The sequence below is a fragment of the Falco punctatus genome, assembly GCF_963210335.1.
Source record: "Falco punctatus genome assembly, chromosome: 8".
Taxonomy (NCBI): Eukaryota; Metazoa; Chordata; class Aves; order Falconiformes; family Falconidae; genus Falco; species Falco punctatus.
Window position 1 is genome coordinate 30,250,582 of NC_137588.1, and position 24,120 is coordinate 30,274,701.

The window sequence follows — 24,120 nt, forward strand, 5'->3', positions numbered from 1 at the left end:
CACCAAGAGTCTTCAGGTGTGCCTTTAAAGAAGAGCTTCTGTCCCAGAATTGCTCAAATCAGCCTGATGTTAGATGGAAAATTAAAGCTCCAGAAGAGATTTTAGTAGTCTCACGGCAGTACATCGCAAAGGAACTCAACTTTGTTTCCTTACAAGTGTTTGCTTTCCTATCACTGGTCCTCCTACGCATATCACAGCAGTATTTTATTCAAACTTGCACTGGGCTTTATTGATAGATACAATTTCCTTATCCAAGTGACACTAATTTGTCAAGAAATGACAGCTAGGACTACTAGTTAAACAAGTAATAGAACTTCATTGGCTGTTTGAGCACATTAATTTGTTGACCTGCAGCTTTCTCTCTGAAATCTTCCTCATCTTCCGGTGTAATTCAGAAACAGTTTCTCAATTAATCAGTTTTAGGAAGAAAATCTGATCCCAAACACATTTTCTTTGGACATCTCTAGACTTCAGTTGCAAACTGGTGGTGCCAACCCAAGGAGGGCCCTTCCCCTAGGTAGTCTGAGGGGGACTTCATCTTCATGCAAATCCCAGTAACACAAGCACTGTCCTGGGCTTTTTGAATCACTGCAATGGTTCTAGTTTCTTATCAAGTCCCGTACACTGTCTGTACTCAAGGGCAGCTTGGCCAAGCTCAGTAGTAACAAGACAGTTGAAATAAAGAGTTTTCCCCATTACGTAAGTGGAAGGCAGAACACGATGCACACATGGCATGAAGCTGCTCATAACATGTAAAACAACATTCAGGCTTGTAAAAAAACTACTGTAGGAATGCTTTATCAACAGAGAAGCCAGTCAGGATATCTGGCACAAAGGAAAAATTTCATCTTCCCTGAGATCAGTAGTCCAAATGACAATCAGGCAATACAGACCTTGCTATTTATCATTACGACCAGAGCTCGGCTAGTCTTTAATAACAAGACCTGTATTAATAAGATGGTAGGCAATATCACTGGCCCTTCACCTCTGCAGATCTTGTTCCCCTTCAGCCTGTACAAGCTTCTCCTAAATGCTAAGATCCTGTGTGCCCTCACAGACAATTCCATCCTCTCAAATGCTGAACACTCATGTTTAATAAAAGTTTCTATTCATCCCAGCCTTGGACAGGAGGCTTCTTTAGACCGTGGCCAAAGTCAAATCAGAAGCCTCATTCTATCTCCATTCCCAAACCGATGGCTCTTTTCCAAGATCAAAGCATTTTCCCACACAAAGCCCGAGCCTGTCATCCAAATTCAATAAGCACTTTACCTACGTAAAGATTGCACAATAACATTGCTGGCAATATTAGCGATAACATGGTGAAGTTACTGACTTAATGTCCTCAGACCAGTCATCACAGTATTTGCATTGTCATTGTGTTATTTTTCGGTGTGGTAATTAACTGGCTTTTGTAAAATGACTTCATCAAATCTTAAATATTTTCCAGAGAAAAATCAGAATTAATGCCCTGTTACAGAGAGGAATAAACCAAGGCAGAGGAAAGTCAAGTACATCACACAAGGTTAGACGCTACTGCAATCAAAATTAGAGCTCAGTTATCTGAAATCCTTATCTGTGCCCTGCCCATTGATATGTTCTGCTTGGGGAAAAAGCAGCAAGCCTGCTTGCTGTATGTGTGGAAATTACCAACAGGTGCTCTCCTTGCACTGGAACCACATCCCATCCACGTCTCCACGCAGTGCTGCGTGACCTGTTCCTACCCAATGGCTTCTGTTCGGCACGGAGAACAAATGCCTTTCACCTTTCTTCTAGCACTGCTTGCAGGAAGTAAATCTTAACTTGAACACAGGGTAAACACCCATAAGTATTAACAGTCTTTACAACAAGACAAATATTTACCCGTAACACACTGCAGATCACTGTATTTTCTACATAAAGCTTGACAATAATTTTGACCGTACATAGTTCATGGCTACTGCCAGCAGCTGAAATGGTTTCTGCCCTGAGAGGGAATCATGACATTTTGTTGATGACACTTATTTCAACCGTATGTTCCTCAAAGTCCATCGTGTTTTTCTTGTGATAACAGCTTCTGCTTAGCTACAGGTATCATTCCATAAAAGAACATAAACGGTTTTATGTACAACAGGATTTTGTTTGACTCTGTTTCCTTCCGATTTCACTAGTTATAAAACATGATCTGTAGTTCAAGTCTGGTGTCAGACAGGTTAAGTGTGCTCCAGTAATCATCACAAGAATACGCAAGGTTCATTAATAAAGCTGTATCATTCAGTTTGAAAAAGGTTTTTGGACCTAAATGCCGCCACTTTTTTTATTTTTCTCCAGTGCCTTAATGCTACAGGGCTGGGACCTCCATGATCATCACACATAGTGAACAGCAGCAACGGACTGATGATGACTGCTAAAAGGATAATCTCACTATTGACTGAAAATACAATCCATTTCTCGAACAGATCCCTTGAGCGCTAGCACAGGATCAGACCTGCATGACTAATTGCCATGAGCACACAGCAGCCACATGCCTTCCCCACTGACAGAGGTCATTTATATCCTTCACTGCAGCACGAGCAAGCTTGTTTTACCTGCAGCTGCTCAAAGGCAAAATCCAGACAGAAGAGCAGGGCCAGCATACACACAGATGCTACTTGCAGTAAGGTAGCATTCAGTAACTCAAATCCGGGTGAGAGCCACGCTGGCTGTGGGACTACGTTCCTGGGGAAAAGAGCCCCAGCTTCTGCGAGCAGTTGCACGCTGGCACTGCTATTCCACTAAGCCAGCCACAGCGGTGTACGTGGGCTGGACTACACCAGCCAAGACTCCTCAGTACCAAAAATAAAGTGTGCTCTTGCAGGAGCTGAGTTGATTGCATTGATAGTCTCGGACCCAGATTCCATTGAAAAATGACCTTATTCTACACTTTTTACAGGCCTCTTGTAATACTTTGATCATTTGAAGACTGAACTGGTTCTTCTTCCCCCTGTCTCCCCATAATCTCAACTGCTGTCTCCACTTTTAGGTTGTAACGTTTACAATGCATGGTTTGCTTTGCACTTAGAAAACCTCTGATCCTGAAGGCCACCGTAACGCCTTCCATGAGGCAGAATCTTCTGATGTTTACATGAATCATCTTGATATTAAAAAAAGGGTTTTATTCCCCAAGGTACAGTCTCCAAAAAAGAAGGGCAACTTTTTAATTGTGTTCTTCAGAATACTTCACTTGTCTGGGTTGGCCCTTGATAATCCAGTTTGCTACTACAAAATGAATTTATTAGTCTGTTAACTACAGTCCTGACAGGGATAATGGCCAATGATTGTTTCTAAATCCTTTGTTCAAGTGTTTCTTCGGAAGTCCATGGTTTGCACTATGTTCTTAATAAAAAGCACAGTACAGCAATAGTATGATGAAATAAAGATCACCTAGGCATTCATTTTTAGTAGCCTAAGTTAGCTTAACTATGGAATTATTTCAAAGATACAGGCAGAGGCAAATACAAGTCACATGCAGGTTTAATAAAAATAATTTAGATTCAGTAATCTCTTAGCCCCATGGCACTTGCCCAGGTAGTTTGCTGGAAGTTTTGCCAGGGCTTTGCAAGTCTTTGAAAGATAGAAGGATGGACACCACACCGAATACCTGCTCCCATACCTTCAGAGAACAGCCTTTTTTTCAGCTCTTGCAGGTACTCTTCACTCAATTTTGCATGCAGCAATGATGACCCCTAATGGTGGAATATTTCTTTTGCTGAGCAATATGCAGAGATTTTGCTCTTCAATGTATATTTCCACTTTAATTACAACTCCCTCTCACAGACCACCAGTGGTCTCGAACTTGAGGTTTACTTGAACTGTAACAGAGAAGCAGCTTCTTTGCCTGTTTAATTCTTTCTGACTTTGCACACAGAAGCATTAAAATGGAAACACGTATTCCAGATGGAAACGCATATTCCAGATCTAAGTCCAGGATTTCAAGTCACCCTTTTTTTCTGAGGCAGGCTATCTTGCAGAAACAAATTTCAGTCCCACTGGTGTAACACCTGCAGAAATTCTTCAGAAAAGAGGATGAGACATTTTTCTGTAGAACCAGTCAGCTGTATGCAAGGAAGCAAACAGCATGCACCCAAAAAGCTTCTTTGAAGCCTTGTGTCAGCTATCAGATAATGCTGCAGCACCTTTGAAACCCAGTGATCTATTCATGAGAATCAAATAATCACTACAAACAAAAATAAGAATTATTTCCAAAGTTATAAAATAATGTTATTCTAGTATTAATTCAACATTTTAAGTGCACGTAGAATGTAAAAATCTCACACAATTTTTACATTCTGAAATGTTTAAAGTTAGTTTGTTGGTTTTTAAATTCAAGTACATCTCAAAAGCCTTTAACTCCTACTGGAATCTACTTCTACATCTGGGCTGGGAAGAGAAGGTAATTTTAAATCGTGTTACAGATGCCAGATACATAAGACTAAGTCTCACTTTTCTCTTGGGAGCGATGAGTATCAGTATCTGCCCCATTTCAGCTTGCCTGACACTTGCATCTAGAGCAAGATAAAGAACAAGGTAACTTTATTACCCAGGTCTGACCTAAATGTGTCAGTTTTTTCCAGGTTGAGATAAACACACAGCTCTTAAAAGAAAAGAGTTGGGCGCCCCTGACAGCTTACTGATTTGTTTACTTTCTTTTAACAATATTGTAACACAGAAGTTGTGCTAGATTTCATTTGAGTCTACAAAGCACAGAGCCTCCACCTACATAAACGAAAACCTACAGATATCCCCAGACTGCTAAAGAAAAAGCACATTTTCAAACTATGATCTCTTTTTGCATAGTAATAGTAGTTGAAGTCACACAGCTAAGTACCTTAAAAAAATATATGAAGACAAACTTCAGAAAACTGTCATTAGTGAATTGGCAATTTGGTTTGGACAGTAAAGTACATAAAATCCACTTTTCAAAATTTGAATCTAATCACTGAATTTTTCATTACCTCTATGACTGTTTGTTGGGGAGGGGGGTGGTATTTGGGTTATTTTGTGGGGTGTTTGGGCAATGTTTTTGAAGAATAATTACTGGGAATACCGCATCATGCTGGCTTACCTTTCTCACATCTGAGCTCTTTGGTTCTGTTGTCCAAGTTATAATTCTAGATACAGCAAGTCTTGTCTCACTGGAATTCACAAAGTCTGATGGATCCATCTGTCTTGCCAAGGACTCAATATACTTCAGAATAGCAACTTTCACCTGAGAAGCAAAAAGGGATCTATTAAGCCCATAAGCTGGCAAAGATGAGTTTATCTCATAATAAACAGATACCACTACAGACTGACAAGACTTACAAGACATGGAGGGGGAAAAAAATCCCTGTGACATATCCCAATGCAACGTTTCAAAAATCAAAAGGAACTTTCTACTCGGGATAAATTTTGTGTAGTAAGAGTCTGAAATAGTACACCAGAACTGGTTTGAAATACATACGTGTGCTTGTACACTTGCGTAAGCAAATCAGTACTTCACCATGCTGTTTCCACCAGCAGTTACTGTTCTAGATGTCAAACCATACTGTCCCCAAACCAAATGCCTGATGCTGGAGTCTCGAAAGATCCAAAGTTTGGGAGATTGAAGAAAAAATGCTTGAGTCATTTGGTATCCTGTATACTCCTGTCTCTGGAAATAAATGTTGTATGACTTCCAGAATTTACAATGTTCCTAAAGCCTTGAAACAACAACCTCCTGAAAAACAGCCTGCACAACAGTATCCATTTGGGAGGATTCAGTAACAAAACGCTCTGGATGTTTTTGTCTCCAAAGCCTACACGTGCCTTGTCCAACCTGTGCAACAAGCACTTGTTAAGCTGTGCCTAGGGTCCCAACTTCCCAGCTATTCACACTGCTTCTGTCCTGTACAGCCAGGTTTTCTTCCCACCAAGACCAAGTGAAGTGGATTTGTCCATGTCTAAGCTTTAATATGTTCCAGTGTGTCTAAAGCCCAACTCTTACTGACCTGTGATGAGTTACAGGGCCCCAATGTGAAGATATTTAGATTTATTAAAATGGAGAACAAGAGTTAATCAAAGTTGCCAGTATCATTTCTGTATCATGCAGGTACTTACTTATTTTATCATGAGTTCTGTGCTTTATGGTATGACTGACATGGCAAGCTAAGACAACCATGCTGATGTTTTAATGAAAAGGTTTTTGATACTGACCTTCAGGTTTGGTGTTTGCGTCTGATCTACAATAAACCTCATCAAAATGTTAAATTGTTGATCAAATGGAAAAGAATCCCTGTCCAAAGAAAACAAAGGTAAAACTGTAATGTTAACATGAATTTTCAGGATTAAATCAACTCAATACATTCAAGCTAACACAACAGATTTCATCACCTGTCATGCTTTTCTTGTTCTTAACTTTACCATCAACCAGGGAAACGCCAAGTCTAAGGATCAGCTGATTATTGACTTGATACTAGAGAAAACTGCTAAATCAATACCTTTGTACACTGTTACTCTATCTGCTCTCTGTACACTCATCCAGCTTTCGGCACACCTGTCCATTCCTTCTTCATTTCAGGCTGTGCTCTGTTCCCTTACCTCTAGTAGCAGCCTGGTTTATCTTGTCCTCAGAGTTCATACCTGGTTTTGATTTCACTCCTTTTTTTCCCTACTCTATCCTATTTTATCCTGCATTACTACTGCCCTTTAAAAAATGATCCTATTTCCAGGATGAGCTGAACTTCATTGTCACAGTGTCCTGTGCTGAACATCCTTGGAAAGGACATGGATTGCAAAATCGGTGTGCACGTTGCAGTACCATTCAAGGTCTTATCCTGACATTACCAGTATTTGCTGTTTGAACAATATGAAAGATACTCTGAACATTGTGATAAAAGCACCATTCATATTCTGAATGCTGAAAATACTTTTTTCCAATCAATGAAAATTTGTATATAAGCACATGCACACAAAAAAACCCCCAACACCCATCTTAAAAAGTTCATCAATTACACATTTTAAATGTTACGCTTTAAAGTTATTATTTAGAAAACAGATACTCCTTTTTAATTCAGCACTTGAAATATTCTGACATAACTGTGTTCTCCTTTATTCTGGTATTCATCAAGGTTGAGCCCTCAAACTATACAGCACTGCTGGCTTTTCTATGTTCATCATAATGCCTTTTTGCAATTTGTAGTTCTGCAAAAACCTCCATAACATTTGCCATCCGAATACTCTACCTGGTGACATCCAGAGCTTTTTGAACTTTTGCCTGCACAGACCCCAGTAAATCTGCTCCCATTTTCTTCAGCAACTGGGTCAGGAGAACAAAAAGCCAATCCTGCAAGTCATCTTTATGAATGATGATGAAATCAACCAGGGTTTCCAGAAACATGCTGAAAACCTATAAACAAAAGAAGCGTCACAAAAAGGAATACAGCACTTTAAACAAAAATAATCAAAGGGGAGGGGTTTACAATCTGAGTTTCAGGATGATTTTGTTATAGACAGTTTCATAAAGGAATGAATTTAGTGACTACATTGTTCTGGAAAAAAAATACATCAGACAAGACACATCTAAAATGTGTCATATTAAAATACTACACAAAACAGATGAAGTAAAGGGGTAGAATACACTTACTCTCTGTTGTGAATTCCACGGCAAAGCAGGCCATGCAACAAAACAAACCACTCGTTAGCACACAGTGATCAAGGCTGGTTGTTCAGATGCAGTTTGTCAACAGATAAAAAGATGCATTCACTGAAAGTTTACATTTTCTTAAAACACAATCTCTTCTCAGTGGAGTTACTTAAAGTATATCTTGGATCAGACCTGGTCTCCTCAGTCATGAAAGTAACGTATGTTTATATATGTTTATGTGTAACAAAGTTCACATATGTTTTAACACCACAACTAATGACCTCATAGCACTAATTCTGTAACAGCAGTGCAGATGTCAGATCACCACTGCAACAGAGGACATGCTCTAGTCCAGTGTGCAATAAACCCTCACCTTCCTCAGAAACTGGAAATATTTTGTAAACAAATAGCTACACCTCCACCCTTTCCACAACACATACCAAACCTCTGAGAACCAAAACATTAGGACCTTACAGGTAGACGCTGCCACACTCTGTGAGGCTCGTGGACAGCTGGTCCAGACTGTAGTTATGGCACACTTCAGGCAATACCTGTGACAGGCAACTCTGCCTACTCAGGGGGTTTCCACCTGACATTAAAACTGGTTTACCAAGTGGTCTAAAGTACAAATATTTATATAACTTAGTCTTTCTCAACAACCCAACAGCAGACGTTTTTACCCAGCCATTACTGGTTGCCCTCCACCAGCAAACCCCCTGAGGAAAGGGCACAGAACTCCCTTTTCCCCTCCCCCTGCTCCCGCTCGCCTGTCAAAGGCAGACCGCTGGGTCTGAGCACACCTCCAGGCTCAACCTCCCCTCTTCCCTCGTCTGCTTCTTTTTAAGAGAAGCCTGTAAATTCATGCCACAGCCTTTAACGTCAAAGGTCAGCGTTACTAAGAAGGCACAGCAACCATACTGAAGGCTCCACTTAGGACATCCAGAACAGTGCCTTGGTGGGACCCCAGACTGCTCCCAGGTGCACACAGTGCACAAACCCCAGTGACCGTAATGCTGAACTATGGCTCGCTACCCTTCACAGCCCTCGCTCCACTGTGTGTCACCAAGACACTTCCTAGAGAGGCACAGATAAAACCAAACTCCTCGCTCCAGAAGCTGACATCTGAAAGGCATTAGGCTGCTCCTTAGGAAGCAGGGGGTAACCAGTTCCTAGCAAAGTAAAAGGCTGAGACACATCTCTTCGTTGTAAAACAGATAAAAATCAAGGAGATTTATAAATGCTGGTGTGTCCCAGCAGATGGCATGGGTAGAAATACAAAAACATTGATCTTGAAACAGTGTCAAATGTGCACACACAGTAGTGTAAGAGTGTGAGCCAAGTCTTTGTGATCTTACCTTGCTGTGGGGGTCAGCAAACATGCGAGTAAATATTTCACATAGCCTTTTTAACTCGACTCGGCTAAAACACATAAATAAAACAATATTAATGCTAAAGCTTTAGTTGCAGCAAAAAAGCTACTATATATTAACAGCTGAAAGATCTACCCTTCCTTATTTCAATGTTACTTAAGTCACACTTCTGAAAACTATCTATCTAGGCAAAGGCTGAACTGGCATCTGAGTTTAACTGCTGGGATCACCAGTCTTACATTAAGAAATCTAATGTTTAATAATTTTTTTTTATCTTAAGCTAGACACTTTATTTTCTGCTGCTTCTATTTTTTTCTATATTCTAGACTGCAGAAGACTACTTGAAATAGGCACGTTTGGGAGGCATTTACTTTCTGCCTGCACCAAGGTTGCTGACTCACTAAACCATGGGCTCTTTTACAGCCTAGGAATAGGTTTCTCAAGTCTCCTTTGTGCCAGGGAATTCAAATTTTCCAAGTAAAATTAGAACTTTCATGCTGGTTTGGTACACACTGATCATAAATATTTTGGTCTAAATTCTCAGTTGCTTCAGTAAAATCAGTCCAGAATCAAACAGTATTAACAATATCACACTGATTCCAAAGTCTGAGAGCAGGCACATTGAGGAGACAAATATATAGAAATGGAAGACAGATTAACAAGTGGGCAACCTAGTAAGTCAGAAGGCACAATCTAAGTTCCTATATAGTAAGAGACTATTAGGTGCTCAGTAAGATTGGGGGGGGGGGGGGGGGGGGGGGGAGTAATGTATGGGTCCCTTTCATAAGACACTGAGTTCAAGTCAAATGCAGAACCTTTTGCAAATGAGACGTTTGGCACCAATGTTTTGAAAATACAAGTCTTTGTTCTTCTGCAAGGCAAACTGCCAAAGTTTTGCTTGTTTACTGTGCAAACAAAAACAGAGCAAGATAGCTAGGTAACATTTCCTGCATACTATGGATGCAATTAGATATTTTTCACAATTATTATGAAACCAGAGCAACTAGTGAAATGCACATGGACTGCTCCGAGAACAGCCATTCAGGTCTTGACTACAGGTACCCTCTTTCCAGAAAGACATCAGTTGTACACAGTCCACCAACATCTCTCTCAAAATAAGCTTCAAAGAACAGGCCAGACTACAACTACTTTATATTAGCTTGTTTATAAGTAACACAGGAGGTTTTTTTTCCAATAAACCTATGTATGAAAGACTGATCAAATTTTAAAAGCACACAAACCCAATAGTCTTGAGAAACTGATGTAGAGGAAAACGTCTTTGTAACAACGCCACAGCAAGCTGTCAGCGTTCAGCGCAAGACTGCACTGTCTCAAAACAACTGCTCTACAATGCTCTCCTGAATTCATGCAGATTGCAGATCTCTAACGAACCCTTATTTATTACTCTAATGAGTTTTCTTTCTGGGCAAAGGTTACATGAAGACAGCAAGTATAACCATGTCTCTTTCTACAAGATCATGGACTTGGGGTAGCAGTGAAAGTACTAAACTGAAACAGTCAGTTGGAGAACATTTCCTTAAGGGGCTCGTTGGCCTTGTTTTATTTAGGAGACCTTACAGGGAGCCCTTAGAGAACCAGGCCACATGAAGCTGTATGAAACAAAGAGAACAGGTAAGCACCATACCACTTTGCACGCACATCTTTCTGAATATGTAAATCCCAGCTCATATAGGATCAGCCACCTTTCAGCTCAGAGTACTAAAGAAAACCTAGCCACATCACTGCCTTTTATTAAACTTGTTATACCACAACAGAAGATAACAGGTTTAATTAGAAGACATACAGACTTGCCCCTTGTACTAATGACCTTGATGATGTTCAGCAAGATGCTGTGGGAACAAACAGGATGATAAAATCTAATCATTAGAACAGGCACCAGAACAACCCTGAACCAAGGAGGAAGCAGACCAAAAGCAAACCAAAATGAAATATAAACTAGAACACTAAAACCAGTAGCCAATTAAAAAAATAACTCTGCAGGGGTGTAGTTTCTGGGACAGGTTTCTAAATTAGTCAGGATCAAAGCTAAGAAAACGTGCTAGCTTGAGGGACAAGTAGCACAGTTCAAACACCGAATCCGGCAGGGTTGAAAACAATAGTTTAATTCTACTGGCATTTGTGCTAAGAGTTACTGATCTGGATCGATAGCCCGTCGCCCACCCTTCTCAGCATTTCCTCCCCTGGAACTATCCCCAATAGGCCTCAAAACCTTGGTTATCATCCTAACACACCTGTGTGGCAAAACGAGTCTCACCCAACATTTCCATACAAGTATATAAGGTGTCACAGTTCTCCCCAGACAGTTTGTTAAAATAAAGAAAAAGAAAAAAAGACAGCATAGATATGGGAAGTATCTTTTTAAAGACTTGTAAATAGACCGCATCAAAGAGCATCGCTGAACTAGAGACTCTGAAGGACCCATATTAAAAACCTGTAGCACTTCCCACTTAAGGGCTGTACCACATCGTGTGAAGTGCTAGAATATTTTTACGATGGCAAGAGAATAACCTTTCCAGGTCTGCCCTCAGTACGTTTTCATTCAGCTTGTTAACATGAACAACCAAATATTTTCAGCCAGTGTGAAGGCGTTTTAAAAATGGAAACAATTGTGCAAATCCAAGTAGGCAGGCTATAAACCATACAATCATCACTTTAAACTTGGTCATAACTGAAGTACACAGTATTCTTAACAGGAAAATAAAACCTTCACAGATATTCATGAATGTTATCTTCAAAAGAGCCAAGAGAGAAACAGCCTGTTTTCAAATACTGTCACCATAAACTAAGGGTGAAAAGCCTACGGCCTGAGAGCCAGTGGACTTTAGTTAAGATGACCTGTGGCCATATGAAGTTTCCATGTGACTGTTGAGTAATGCTAAGATCTGTTTTAATGTGTGACATACCAAAGGTGTTTGAAGGGTTTATGTGGCTTTCAACAAGGGAAAAACGTCTGCCTCTCCTACCATAAGCAAAGTTTCAGAGTTGTTACACCTACTTCATTGCTGTAAGAAACTTCCCTCTACGTTATAAACCACACCATTTATAGGATACTCAAGTTTCTGATACAAGCTCTTTTCAAGTTACAAATAATATCTACAATTACAACTAACACAGCTTTCATAAAGAGTCAAAGTATAGCCAACACACTGACAGCATCACCTGATCTCACCTTCGAAACACACGCACTCTGAGTCATTTTAGAGTAAGTGCAGTGAATGTTTGCTACACCAACTAAGTTGCTGGGAAAAAAAATTGAGTGTTCAGACTAATGTAAAAATGGTACCACCCTTCGGGTGTATTTACAGTACTGACATTGTGGGAAATCTCACTGTGCTGCAACAAACACCTACCATTGGAGGTCTTCACGAGACAGAGGCATGCTATGAGAAGGTAGCATGCTATCCTGAGTTCTTTCTACCTTACTGCTACAAATTTCACGCCAATTATACTGATGACATTACTTTTGGAAAAATTTCTGCTGAGTCCTACATTGTGGAGACTAAGCCTTCACAACTGTGAAAGATACAGTCTGTCTCCATAAGGCAGGTACTGATTTTCACCTATAGCTATCTCTCATGAATGACTGACACTATAAAACTATCAAGGTCACCTCAGTGTCCGCTGGCTTTTCAGTAAGTTCTGAAGACCTATGAGCCCCTCTTTCCTTTCAGACCAGTTGGAGCTGGCACAGTGGTTGAGGACCTCGGCTACATCTTCAGTCTGCCGCAGGTAGTGTGGAATGCCCCCATTCCTGGAACCATAGGAGCGCTCCGAGCAAGCACTTGATGCATCGCTGTTAGCATCGTCATCAGAGTACATCCCATAGGGCTCATATCTCCTTCTCACTGGCTTTTTCTGGAAAAGGGAAAACTCAGACTTAGCAAGTTATACATAGTTACATCAATGCCAAACCAAAAACATTCTATCCGTAATCACTAAGACTAATGCTATTGTTACAGTGACAGAATTCTGTGTTTTAAAGATGTCACCTAGCACTGCCTGCTTACCTCTCACATTAGAGCAAGACAGTTCCCATTGATTTCAATGAGACTATCTGAGTGACTAAGGGGAACAGGGCCTGCCTTCCCCAGCATGAGAGATACTTATGCCCAGTGGAATTAGCTACTGGTAATGAAATCATATGTTGCTTTACTGTCAATAACGGTCAGTTCCATTGTTACAGACTCTATCATGATAAAACCTTTACTTCAAGGAAAAAAAAAGATAAAGAGCTGAAGGAATCTGTGCTGACATGGCACAGTCACTTCGATATTGACAACGAAGTGACTCTAGAAATGCACTGGGATATAGGCAATGACAATTTCTTTGTTAGTTTGGGCTAGAATTTTTCCAGAGGCTGCTATGGGAGTCGAGTACTCAAACCCCACTCATTTCCATAGAATGGCATTAGAGGACCTGATTCCCTTAGGTACGTCTTTGACAACCTCAATCTTTACAGAAGGGATATTCAAATAATTATGGTAGCAAAATAAATTGTATGCTATACTACAAAACAAACTCTTCAATGAACCTTAGCAGAACAGGATTGATAAGACAATGTATCTGAAGATGACAATCTATATACTAAAGTGTTTGCTATAGAATTCCTTGCAGTGTCCAGTCCTGCAGTTCTCAGACTTATAAAGCCAGCAGAATTTTGCTTCTACTATGACTGCAGTATTGAAGCGTAGAAATTAACTCAAGTGCAGTATCATGGGTGTTAGCAACAAGGTGGGGAAGTTGGAAAGTAGAAATAAAAAGTCAAGAAAGCACTAGTACCTTGCTCCTGGAGTCTCCTAACAGCTGTAGGCAGGAAAATATTGAAGGGTGGGAAAAAGCATAGAGAATTATGTCAGAAGCTTATGTAGGGTTTGTCTTTGCAACAAAAACGTATAGCAAATGTGTCTTAGCAAATTAAAAAAAAAACAAAAATCCACAATTTATGCAAAATAAAAGTGGGTATAATAACGCCTGACCTTATCTCCTAGCTGTTGTACTACTTGTACAGCCTACGATTTCCATTAGGAAGCTTGGAAGTGAGATTATCTATCAGTAAGTTTTTTAAATGACAGGTTTATACACAGCACCTCGTGGCTTATTTTTCAGAAACGCTGCTCTGGAAGATACCAGAGGTTTTAGTAATGATTCATTTCCCCACATGCTATTAGTACCATTTGATTTTAGAGTGTTGGAAAGAAATTCTGATGTCAGGAAACCACTATCTACAGTACAGCACATTTAATCAACTTCACTTAACCAAGTTCTCTTTCAACCTGCAGTTCTTACACCACACTTTTTTGAAGCTTAGCTTCTTTCAAGACTCCCTGGCTGACACCCCTGGCTTAAAGGCCTTACTTAGTGGCAGAGTTTCCATCACCCTTTGAGCTCTTCTGACAGATCTGAGCACTGATTCCCAGTATAGACGCTGTGGGTTTAAGCCAAGTCCAGCTCTCAAACAGAAGCAGTGGACCCAACAGGAATTGTACACAGGGAGCAGAGGTCACAAAATGACCCACTGTGTTTTGTTTAAACTGAGTATTTGGCTGAAGCTATCTTTGGAAAAGTTCTTTTCATTTCGTACTACAGGGAAAAAGAATACTCTGCTGAAAACAAGGCTGCTGGATAAAAGCTGGCATTGCATTACTCTCTCAAAAGGAGCCTGAACACAGTTTGTAAATTGCTTCTTGTGAGAAGACAACCAAGAAAGAGAAAACTGGGGTGGTGGGAAAGAAGGGGACAACAAGATCACATTGTATCCCTGAAGTCATACAAATTCAGATTGATCAATCAAGGTAGCAGCACTGCTTGCTTTCCAGCTAAACTTAAGGACTTCCCTCTTAAGTGTTCAACCCTTTCAGATTTTAACATTCCAGTATAATGTTATTTAGTGTAAAACAGTGGAAGATTTAAAAAGGAACTCTGTAAGTCTAGCTGAAGATTAAGTCACACCTAAAGAGATCTCAGTGATCGGCAGTGAATCGGAACACTTAACCCTCTCCCCGCCTCAAGAAACCTGTGTTCAGCAACTGCTCACATTCAGGGATACAGCCTGATTTCCTTTACAGAGGCAAACCATCACCTATAATTATGCCCTGAACTGCTCTGGTGGCAAATTTGAGGTGCTGAGAACAGAAATTGGCTGACAAGCTGCTGTATTTGGTAATGAAAACGCCCACTGAGGATTCAGCCCACTAAATGTAACAGTGCTGTCCATTGTATACCGTCCTATGCTGTCCTACCTTCTATTATTCACAAGTAATATGTTTTTTTAAAAAAAACAGAAAGTAGATTTTTGTAAAAATTGACATTTCTCTAGGAATACTCTAATAATCATCTAGAAATGGTGGTGACATGAGCTGGGTGATCATCAAAAATAAAAAGGAAAATGTTAGCCATACTCAGCAAAAGTGAACTAGGAAACGAAGAAAGGACAACCATCACAAACTCTGGGGACATGGTTCATTCTCCATAAAGAGTGCTCTGACATGACTGTCTTGAGATGCATCAGGAAATTCTCCCCTCAGGTCAGGTCTAGAGCTGGAGAAGACCCATGGTATACTGGTACCCAGGTAATGCTGTACAGTAACTGCTTCTGCCTCTACATATCCTCTCTCCCCCAAATATTCAAGGTAAATCCAAAGGCTTATTTTAACACTTGTCTTCTGAAGACCAGAAAACACTTTCTGGGCTCTAGCCAAGATATATATTATAGTACAGTACAATATTATTTTTTTTTTAAATTACAATACTTGGAAATGCACGAAATATTTGGAAGTACTAACAGATAAATACACTCTGACCGAAATGCATGGGATGGTACTGATTACCGCAGGCCAGGTTATAAACTGATCCGAGTTTTTAGCCAGGTGCAAATAACACAGGACAGCAGCTTGTGAAATTCTCAGTTCTTGTTGCAAGCTGGTCAGAAGTCAACACTAACAGAGAACACACTGTTTTTCTGCAAAGTCTTCACGCAGGTAACGGGATTGATGGATATCCCTGACCCCATGGGTGCTGAGCACGCCCCCAGTGCCATATGCATCCTCTGACAGCCCATGAAAGACAAACGGCTGATTCAACCCATCCTGCAGCTCTAGCACCGAGCCACAGCGGTCTATTTGATAACAACTGTGGAGAACTAACACAGAATAAGGAAACAAATATTGCTGCCAATATACCCAAAGACAACACAGCAAAAGGTAACTAACTCTACAGCATCAGACACTGACACAATCAGAACAAAGCTATTTAGAAAGAGGAGAATGTACGTACAGGTAACTTAAAGCCACTTTCCGGTGTCGGAAGCATTTTGCATTTTTCCTCTTACCAGTGCATCGGCCACAGCAGCCTCCAGATCTGTGCTTGTGCTCAGGACTCGCATGGCATTCACAGAAGCAGGCATCCTGCCTGGCTGTCCGAGTCCAAACCGGTCTGCACAAAAGACAACATTGAAAGGGATTGTTAAATGAATTCACATTCACTTTGAATCCTAATCAGGTGCCTAAGCAGCTCTCCCCACAGGCTCTGGGAACTCACAGTGCTTTTCCATTAAACACTCTTTCATCCACAGATCTAGAGAGTTTGCCATTAAAGTAAGAAATAAACTATCATTTATTGGGCCCCAGAGACAATTTTGGATCCTCAGGGCAACTTCTTTTTTTTTTAATTATTTTTAAGCTGGGAAGCAGGGTATCTACTTTGTGTTTCTTTTTAGACAGTTGCTGTTTCAAAGTTTTATTTTAGTGTCAGAGGCAGACAGGCCAGTCCCAATCTGGCACTCTCAGAAATAAAGAGAAAGCTTCTCATTAACTTCAGAGACAAAACCGTGCCCAGTGTCAGAACATGTTAATACCCGAGCACTCATCCATCCTGCAGCTTTTTCTCAGGCAAGGATGCAAGACTAGATTAGCCTATTTTTGCCTCAAGGCTTGATTAACCATTAGAATATCCCCCTACACCCACAGTATAAAAATAAGGTTTATTGTTTGCTTGTGAAGTGACTCCAATTTTTTATTACTGTTCTTGAGAAACAGTTTAATTGTCACTTGAAAGCTCAAAGATATATCAAAATATATTTTTTGATCAAACAATATCATCTCTGCCATCAAATTCAAAGGGACAAAGTTCTCAATGGTATCCAAAGCAACAGGATTAAGTTTAAAATACCATTTAAGACTCCTAATACTACTTAGTTTATTTTATTACTTGCTCAGTCTACCAGAAAAACTACTGAAATTAGTTTCTCTGGGCAAAGGCCAAATTCAGAATGGCGTGTTAGCAGGGATATGACAGAACCAGTGACTTGAGCACCACAGGCCAGGCTCTGGCAGCATAGTCCTTCTAGATATGGGTAGATCAGATACCATATTACTGGGATCCTGGCTCTGGTCTACAAGCAGAAAGATACTGGTTTTGGCATTCCAAGTTTTTGTTTCCGTGTGGGATTGCATTTGCTCAATAAAGACTGGGAATATCCCTCCTAGGACACACCTTACACCTCTTTTCCCTGTGCCCACACGCACCAGTAGGAGCTTTGGCAACAAATTCGGTGGTGCACGAATCAAGCTGCAGGAACCCATTTAACAGACCTTCAGCTGATCTACCTTGGAGGCACTCAGCAAGCAGCAAGAGAGAGGGATCAAGTCAAACAAGTATTGTATTACTTAATCCATATTTAATTTAACAAAGGAAATATACTATTTATTAAAACGCGTAACTATATTGTGGATTTCCACAAAACTGAGGTCAAACATGATGTTCAGCAGCTTACTGTGTTTTTTGTGAAAAACACTGCACTTACCATAAAACTTCATTGCTTTTTTCTTTAAAAAAACTAATGCACTGAAATACCTTTTAAGGAGTTAACTCACACTGACATGCATAACTTAAATCAGAGACTGAAGTTTGCCCGTCTACTGTACTAATTCCAAAGCTTTACCTGAGCATGTCGGAGATCAACCTACTGAGGGGAAATAGGGAAGGTTTTTTAAAATCTGAAGTATTTTGAGACTAAAAAACCCCTGTATTTATTTCAAATAGAAGTGTTACCTATCAAAGTTTACTGTTTCTCAGAGTTATGTACCCGGACAAGACATTTCTGATTTACAACAAAAGCACGTTTTCTACAAAACACATTACAAGGGAAAAAAAATAAACAAACTTCTTAGAACTACTGCCAAAAAGTAATCAAATCATGACATTTCACAGAAAAATAAAAATTGTATGTGTTATTACTATCCCCTTTTTTAATGCATTTGGGTTGAAGAATAATTTCAAATATTTAGGTGAAACAGTACTTCATCCCTAAAATGGAAAGATCTGTACATTCTTAATAGAAGCACAGGAAAATGAGAATACATTAGGCCTGATTGAAACTGAAGTCACTACTACAGAGATATACACCACAAAGATGTACAGAAAACAAGTATTTTTCTAAGCGCAAATGTTATCTGGTACAGTACAAAGGCTGCAAATGTTGAGGCAAGTTCTAGACTCTTTTATATTTAAACCCAACTCAATGAATTACTCAAGTGTTACTGAGATCAGAATTTGGCTTTAACTTTTGAAATATCATAGCATCAAAAAAATACCACTGTCATTCGTTTTCACGTAAATTTAGTATTACATTAGAAAAGGGAAGATAGTTGTTGGGTTTTTTAAAAAAATGAAGAACAGAATGACAAAGTAATTCAGTTGTAGACCAGTTTAAATACCCAGCATTAAGAAACAAAATTGAGCTTTTTTTAAAAAAACTAAGTACACTGTGGCATGCTGGCTTTTATCTGCCTCCAAGGCTATCAGGAATTTTCTGAAGTATTTCATTCAGTGATCTTTAAATTCATAACACCCAAGTCACTCCGGGCTTCTCCCCATGACACTGTTGCCATGCCCGAGTACAGGAGTGAGACCTCAGGGGAGACCTCGGCATGTCTCTGACATGGGACTGGGATTTGGCTCTAGGAATAACCAGTACAGGCAAGCCCAATGTTACTGGGCAAGAAATAAACAGAGTATGCTCTGGCCTTATTCCCATGTCTCCCTGGCTAGATTAGTTTTACTTGTCACAAACTCAGTGAAAATTTGCAATCACCATTTTTGGCCTGATTTTTGTCATTTTTAGGGATATTTTGGCCTTCTTTAGGACTCATTGTAACTGTATACGATTTGGACATGCTTTGTACCAAACCACAGGAGCCAAACGTGAAGTGACTATCACAGGCAGCTGAATGCAAACAAAGACTAAATCCACCTTACAATCAAGGTGGTTTACATCTTTTCAATGATTTTTGTTTATACAGATTCAAACTTTTACTTTGAAAAATGCCAGTCAAATCAGCTTGCATTGTTTCTGCTGGGTAACCTGACACAGGAAACGATTTGAGCGTTTTAGTTAAGTGACAGCTGTTTAACTAGAAATTTATGTTTATGAGAAACACAATATTTTTCACTCCCTACCTGAGAGGGGTTATATTAAATAACTTTCAGTATCACTAATTCCTCACACAACTTTAGCCTCCAAGAAAACACTGAGGCGCTCATCTTCTACATCATCTTTGTCCCCACAACTAAGTCTCTGTTGTCCCAAAGCTAGCAGCCCTCATTCATTTATTTTTAAGACTCCCAGTGAAATATCCTGATTTCAGAGGGAGTTACAGGTTCTCCACAACTGAGAATCGAAGAAGCAACTGGAACCTGCGGATTTTTTTCATTATATGTAACCACTAGTCTCCTGATGCAAAGCCCAGTGAAATTGAGAGAATCATTTTTTCAACAACTTCCATGTACTTTGGACAAGGCCTTCAGAATTATATGGAGGATGCATCAGCATGTGTTATGCTCCAAATATGTTATTTTCCATTTTGAAAGCTCATCAGGTGCTTTATCCTTGCTGATCTTGTCTATTTTGGAAGGGATCCCACAAAGAACTTTTATTAACAGAGACAGGAGTCCAGAATATTTAGTAATAAATGGGATGAAACCCACTGACTGGGATCCAGTCCTAGGCACTGGGAACTGCTACCGCAGCTAAAGAGGAAATATAAACAGAAGTTGCAAGTGATCTGCATCCATCAGGATTTAGCCCATGCTGCACAACTGATCCAGTTTACTGGAGAACTGAGAAAGCCCTGGATCACCCTTTGTTTAAACACTGTTCACAACATTCCTAAAAACACGTAAAATTAAAAAACATCCAATAAATGAAATTCAAAACAAAAATCCACGTTGAACAAAAACAGAACAGAAAGCCCCACAGCGGTGAGAAGCACATGCCAAGTGCTGACTGATGCACGTGATGGCAAATGTTAAGATGGCGTAAAACAAGACCACGTATAAGAAGCGGATTCATGCAGTTAGCGCTTGTTCACCTGACTGCCCAACAGAATCAGCAGTGGAGAGAGCACTAGTGGACCTGGAATGACGTCGAGAAGCTGCAAGTAGAAGGAATGGCAACACCCACAGGATTAACACACATTTAACCCGAGACAGAAAATGCCACAATCCAAAGGGGATGCACGTGACTGCTACCAGTAAAGGTGTTTCATAGTGACAGGGAAATGATGCTGTATATGAATGCACACGGATACAGTGCAAGCCCCACAGTGACATCTCCATCTGTAGCTTTCCCCGCTTTCCCCCATGTCCGTAAACACGATGCGTGACAAAACTCATTTGTAACAGTCCCAAATCCAGTGCAGTTCAGCAAAAAAAAAAACCAAAAAAAACCAAACACACCCCAGTGCACATCAGTCACGTTCCAGACCCACAGATCTGGAAGACGGCCATCATGAGAACGTGGAGCACAGAACTACAGAGCAGGATTTAGATGTGTCTGATCTAAACCCCGAAGTGAAGCCATGATGAATGGATAGGAATTGTGCTTGCAGGTATTTTTCCACAACATTCTAGCCTATGCATAAAAAAACACCCAACATTAACAAAGAGAATGAGTAATGACGTAAGCAGAAAGAGTCATACAGGGAAGTCAGCCAACCACTGCATGTAGGTCCCCAGGTTGGGTTTCTTTTCCAAGTAAACACACGTACACACATAACATAGCTGTTGCTACTACCAAAAGTCTGTTGCTTTTAACAAATTTTGCATACACGTTTTCTTGAATCTATGTACATGCACAGGTAATCCAAATATGCACATCATACCCCTATCTGGAATTACACCACATGTATACAAATTGTTAATAGCAACGGAGCACGCAACAGTAGCGGAAGACCTGAAGCCAAATATAGCTCCCACTTCAATTCCCAGTTGTCAGCAGCACATCAATCACAAAATGCCTTTGGATAGGTTTTCAGTTCTTGGATTCAGCATAAAAAGGTGAGTTCTTTATGAAAGCAAATAGAAAGCTGGTTGAGTCATTTCCAAATTACAAAAATTTAGTTTTTCTAAAGAGGTTTTCCCAGTGTCTAGCAATGACACGCTCACCTAGTTCAAAGCAACTGTCCCAAGAAAGAAACCAATTAATCCTTTGAGCAGTTCATCACCAGAGACTCACTGAAGGCCTTGTTGCTTTAAAGTCATTATTAATACTGTCAAGAAACTGAAAAACTAAAGCAGAATCACCTCCTAATACAAATATGCTTTGCCAATTATGCATATATGCGTGCAGTAGAAAAACTGTAAGTCTTCCATTTAAGACAGAATATTCATAAACACAAATACTCTTATAAAACAGAAATTAACAAAGTGAGAAAAAATTACATTTGAGTAATTTCCCAGCCGTGAGAGCTTGATTAAAAGTTTTACAGAATATGCAAAGTGGTCTAACTATGGAGAACACATGCATTTATTCTAGAGAACAATTCCACTGACACCACAAGTTAACTCATGAAAGATTTGCAAGGTCAGTGCAGGATTATGGACTGAACCTCACAATTAAGATTCTGAGCTCACAATTGCTTTCTCCCAAGCCATCCGCTGTGCCCCTGTGGACATCACTGCAAGATACAAGGCCCATGAAGAGAGAGGAATAACAAAACAAAAAAACCCAAACAAAAATCACATCTCTGCAAGGAGGCTGAGCATAGAGTGACTCTTCACTGGTGTTTCCTAACTTAGAAAGCAAGATGTTTGGTGCACAGACATGCATACCTGCACAGCAGCCCCAAAAGAAAGCAGAGCTATTTGCAAGGTCAGGATGTCAGTGTTGACATGGACCGTAATACCATTAAATGTAAGAATCCTGTCATTTACATACAGCTAGCTTAATTATAATTCACTAATATACAAGTAAGTCCTTATGAGCAACGACCATGCACAGTAGGATTATATTATCTTAGCATTAATGTTAGATTAACTGGATTCTAGAAATACTGTAACAGAATCATATTGTATTGGCTTAAACTGACATATATGAATTTCTTTCAGATGAATTACACACTACATAATTAGCAAGTTCATGAACATGTTTGAGCTTAAAGCATTTCAATGAAAATACAAGAAAAAAAGACAACAGGTTAACAACTATACTGGGTTACTATTACATTGATACTTCCTCCCCACATTACCTTAATGACTTAATAACAATGTATTTCTAGAAATGCATTAATCTTCAGGTAATTATATGTCATGAGCTAAAATGAAATGATCCTCTCCCCACAAGAAAGTTTGTTACAAACAGTGTAATACGCATCTGTAACTGAGATTTTATAGTCAGTGTACAAGTCAGACTCAGTAGTGGTGGTGGTGTACAAAAGTCACACTGACTCTGGTACGCTGCATTAATTTCTCACAACAAGGGCTCAAGTCAGTATTTCAATTAAAGTATTTTCAATAAAATAAACAAAACACAGCACAATGACAGAGAACACTGACAAGTTAACCCTGAAATCCAGCCTGCTTATACACTTTGGCTGGAGAAAAAAAAGCTTCATTGAAAACTGAAGCTAGGCAGGTAACTATAAAAACAAGCTACAGTTGTGTATCTGCATTCCCTTTTTGGCTCTGCTGGTATCAAATCAGCTTCATTTAATCAATATGAAGTTCGTGTATTTATCTTAAAGAGCTATGAACCAAGTTCTGAATGCTAAGCTGAACTCCTCCCATTTTTCACAAAAAATTGAGATACTACAGATAATGCAAATAAATTATTTTATAGCTCAAAATAATGAAGCTAAACCTCTCTAATGTTAACTTGAAGATTCCACTCTGCATCATCAAAATCAATGGGATTTTTGCCAAAGATTTCATATAAAGACAACCAGCCTCTGCACTGATAGCCAAATCAATAATGACAACATTTATTAAATTTAAAAGATTAAAGTACAGTATATTAATCAAGTATGAAAAGCAAACAGGAAAATTTTGCCCATTTGTCTCTATTTTTCATAACCTTTTCTCAATATTGGATTAAAGTTGTAGCATTAAGCCCAAAATGCTATGTTCCACTTACACAAGCATATACCTGTATTTTGTCACGATGTGCAAAATAGATCCTGTAATACCATTCTTCAGCCTTGAAGAAATCTGTAAGAGCTTTTTTCTCACTTTTAATACCACATGCACAGCTATGAAATTACTACAAAGAGGGCCTGGAGAGTACCTATATTTCATGTCCGAGATGACAAGTCTTTCATACAACAAGTAATGTATTTGGGTTGAACATATGATATGGTATTTGATCAGAAACATTAAGTATCCTGCTATTTGCAGCATTGTGCAGAAAATCTTCTGCATGTGGTAAGCGTAATGAGATTTTCTATTTGTACTGTACACTTAAGCTGCACATTAATGATGCTCCTTTAAAACCTCAGCCTTTCCACGATTTTAGGTTGCTTGGAATTTTTTCCTACAAAATGGCATGTGCAACTTGTTAGTTGATGATTGACACTGTCATGTAAAAACTCTAAAAAACTATTGGAGGATTTAGCATAGAAATTATATACTGTTACAGTACCTAGCTGTAAGAAAATCAGACAATGAATAGTTAAGTCACTCAACCACAAGCTACGATGCTACTGACTACTTCACTGTGACCTAGAAAACGGAGGCTTGCTCTCCCACAGATTTCCATCAGTGCTGTAAACTGAAGCACAGCAGCCCCATACAAGCTGATTTAACAAAACTACAAATTACAAGAGTTTTAACTAAACTACT

General features: G+C 39.6%; 1 protein-coding gene across 8 annotated transcripts in view; it reads right to left on the reverse strand.

Moving 5' to 3' along the window:
* CLASP1 (cytoplasmic linker associated protein 1) overlaps positions 1-24,120 on the reverse strand; it is a 185,097-nt gene that overhangs the window by 41,335 nt on the left and 119,642 nt on the right. For 4 of the 8 annotated variants that reach the window (XM_080399732.1, XM_080399731.1, XM_080399729.1 and 1 more), the window contains 7 exons: positions 16,337-16,440; positions 13,789-13,812; positions 12,620-12,864; positions 8,974-9,037; positions 7,218-7,381; positions 6,190-6,268; positions 5,081-5,224 (listed from right to left, as the gene is read on the reverse strand). In XM_080399732.1, coding sequence (XP_080255858.1) covers positions 5,081-5,224; positions 6,190-6,268; positions 7,218-7,381; positions 8,974-9,037; positions 12,620-12,864; positions 13,789-13,812; positions 16,337-16,440 — 824 coding nt within the window. Of the gene's footprint in view, positions 1-5,080; positions 5,225-6,189; positions 6,269-7,217; positions 7,382-8,973; positions 9,038-12,619; positions 12,865-13,788; positions 13,813-16,336; positions 16,441-20,375; positions 20,439-24,120 lie in introns of all 8 variants that reach the window. The other 4 variants (XM_080399733.1, XM_080399730.1, XM_080399734.1 and 1 more) reach the window with 2 other exon arrangements.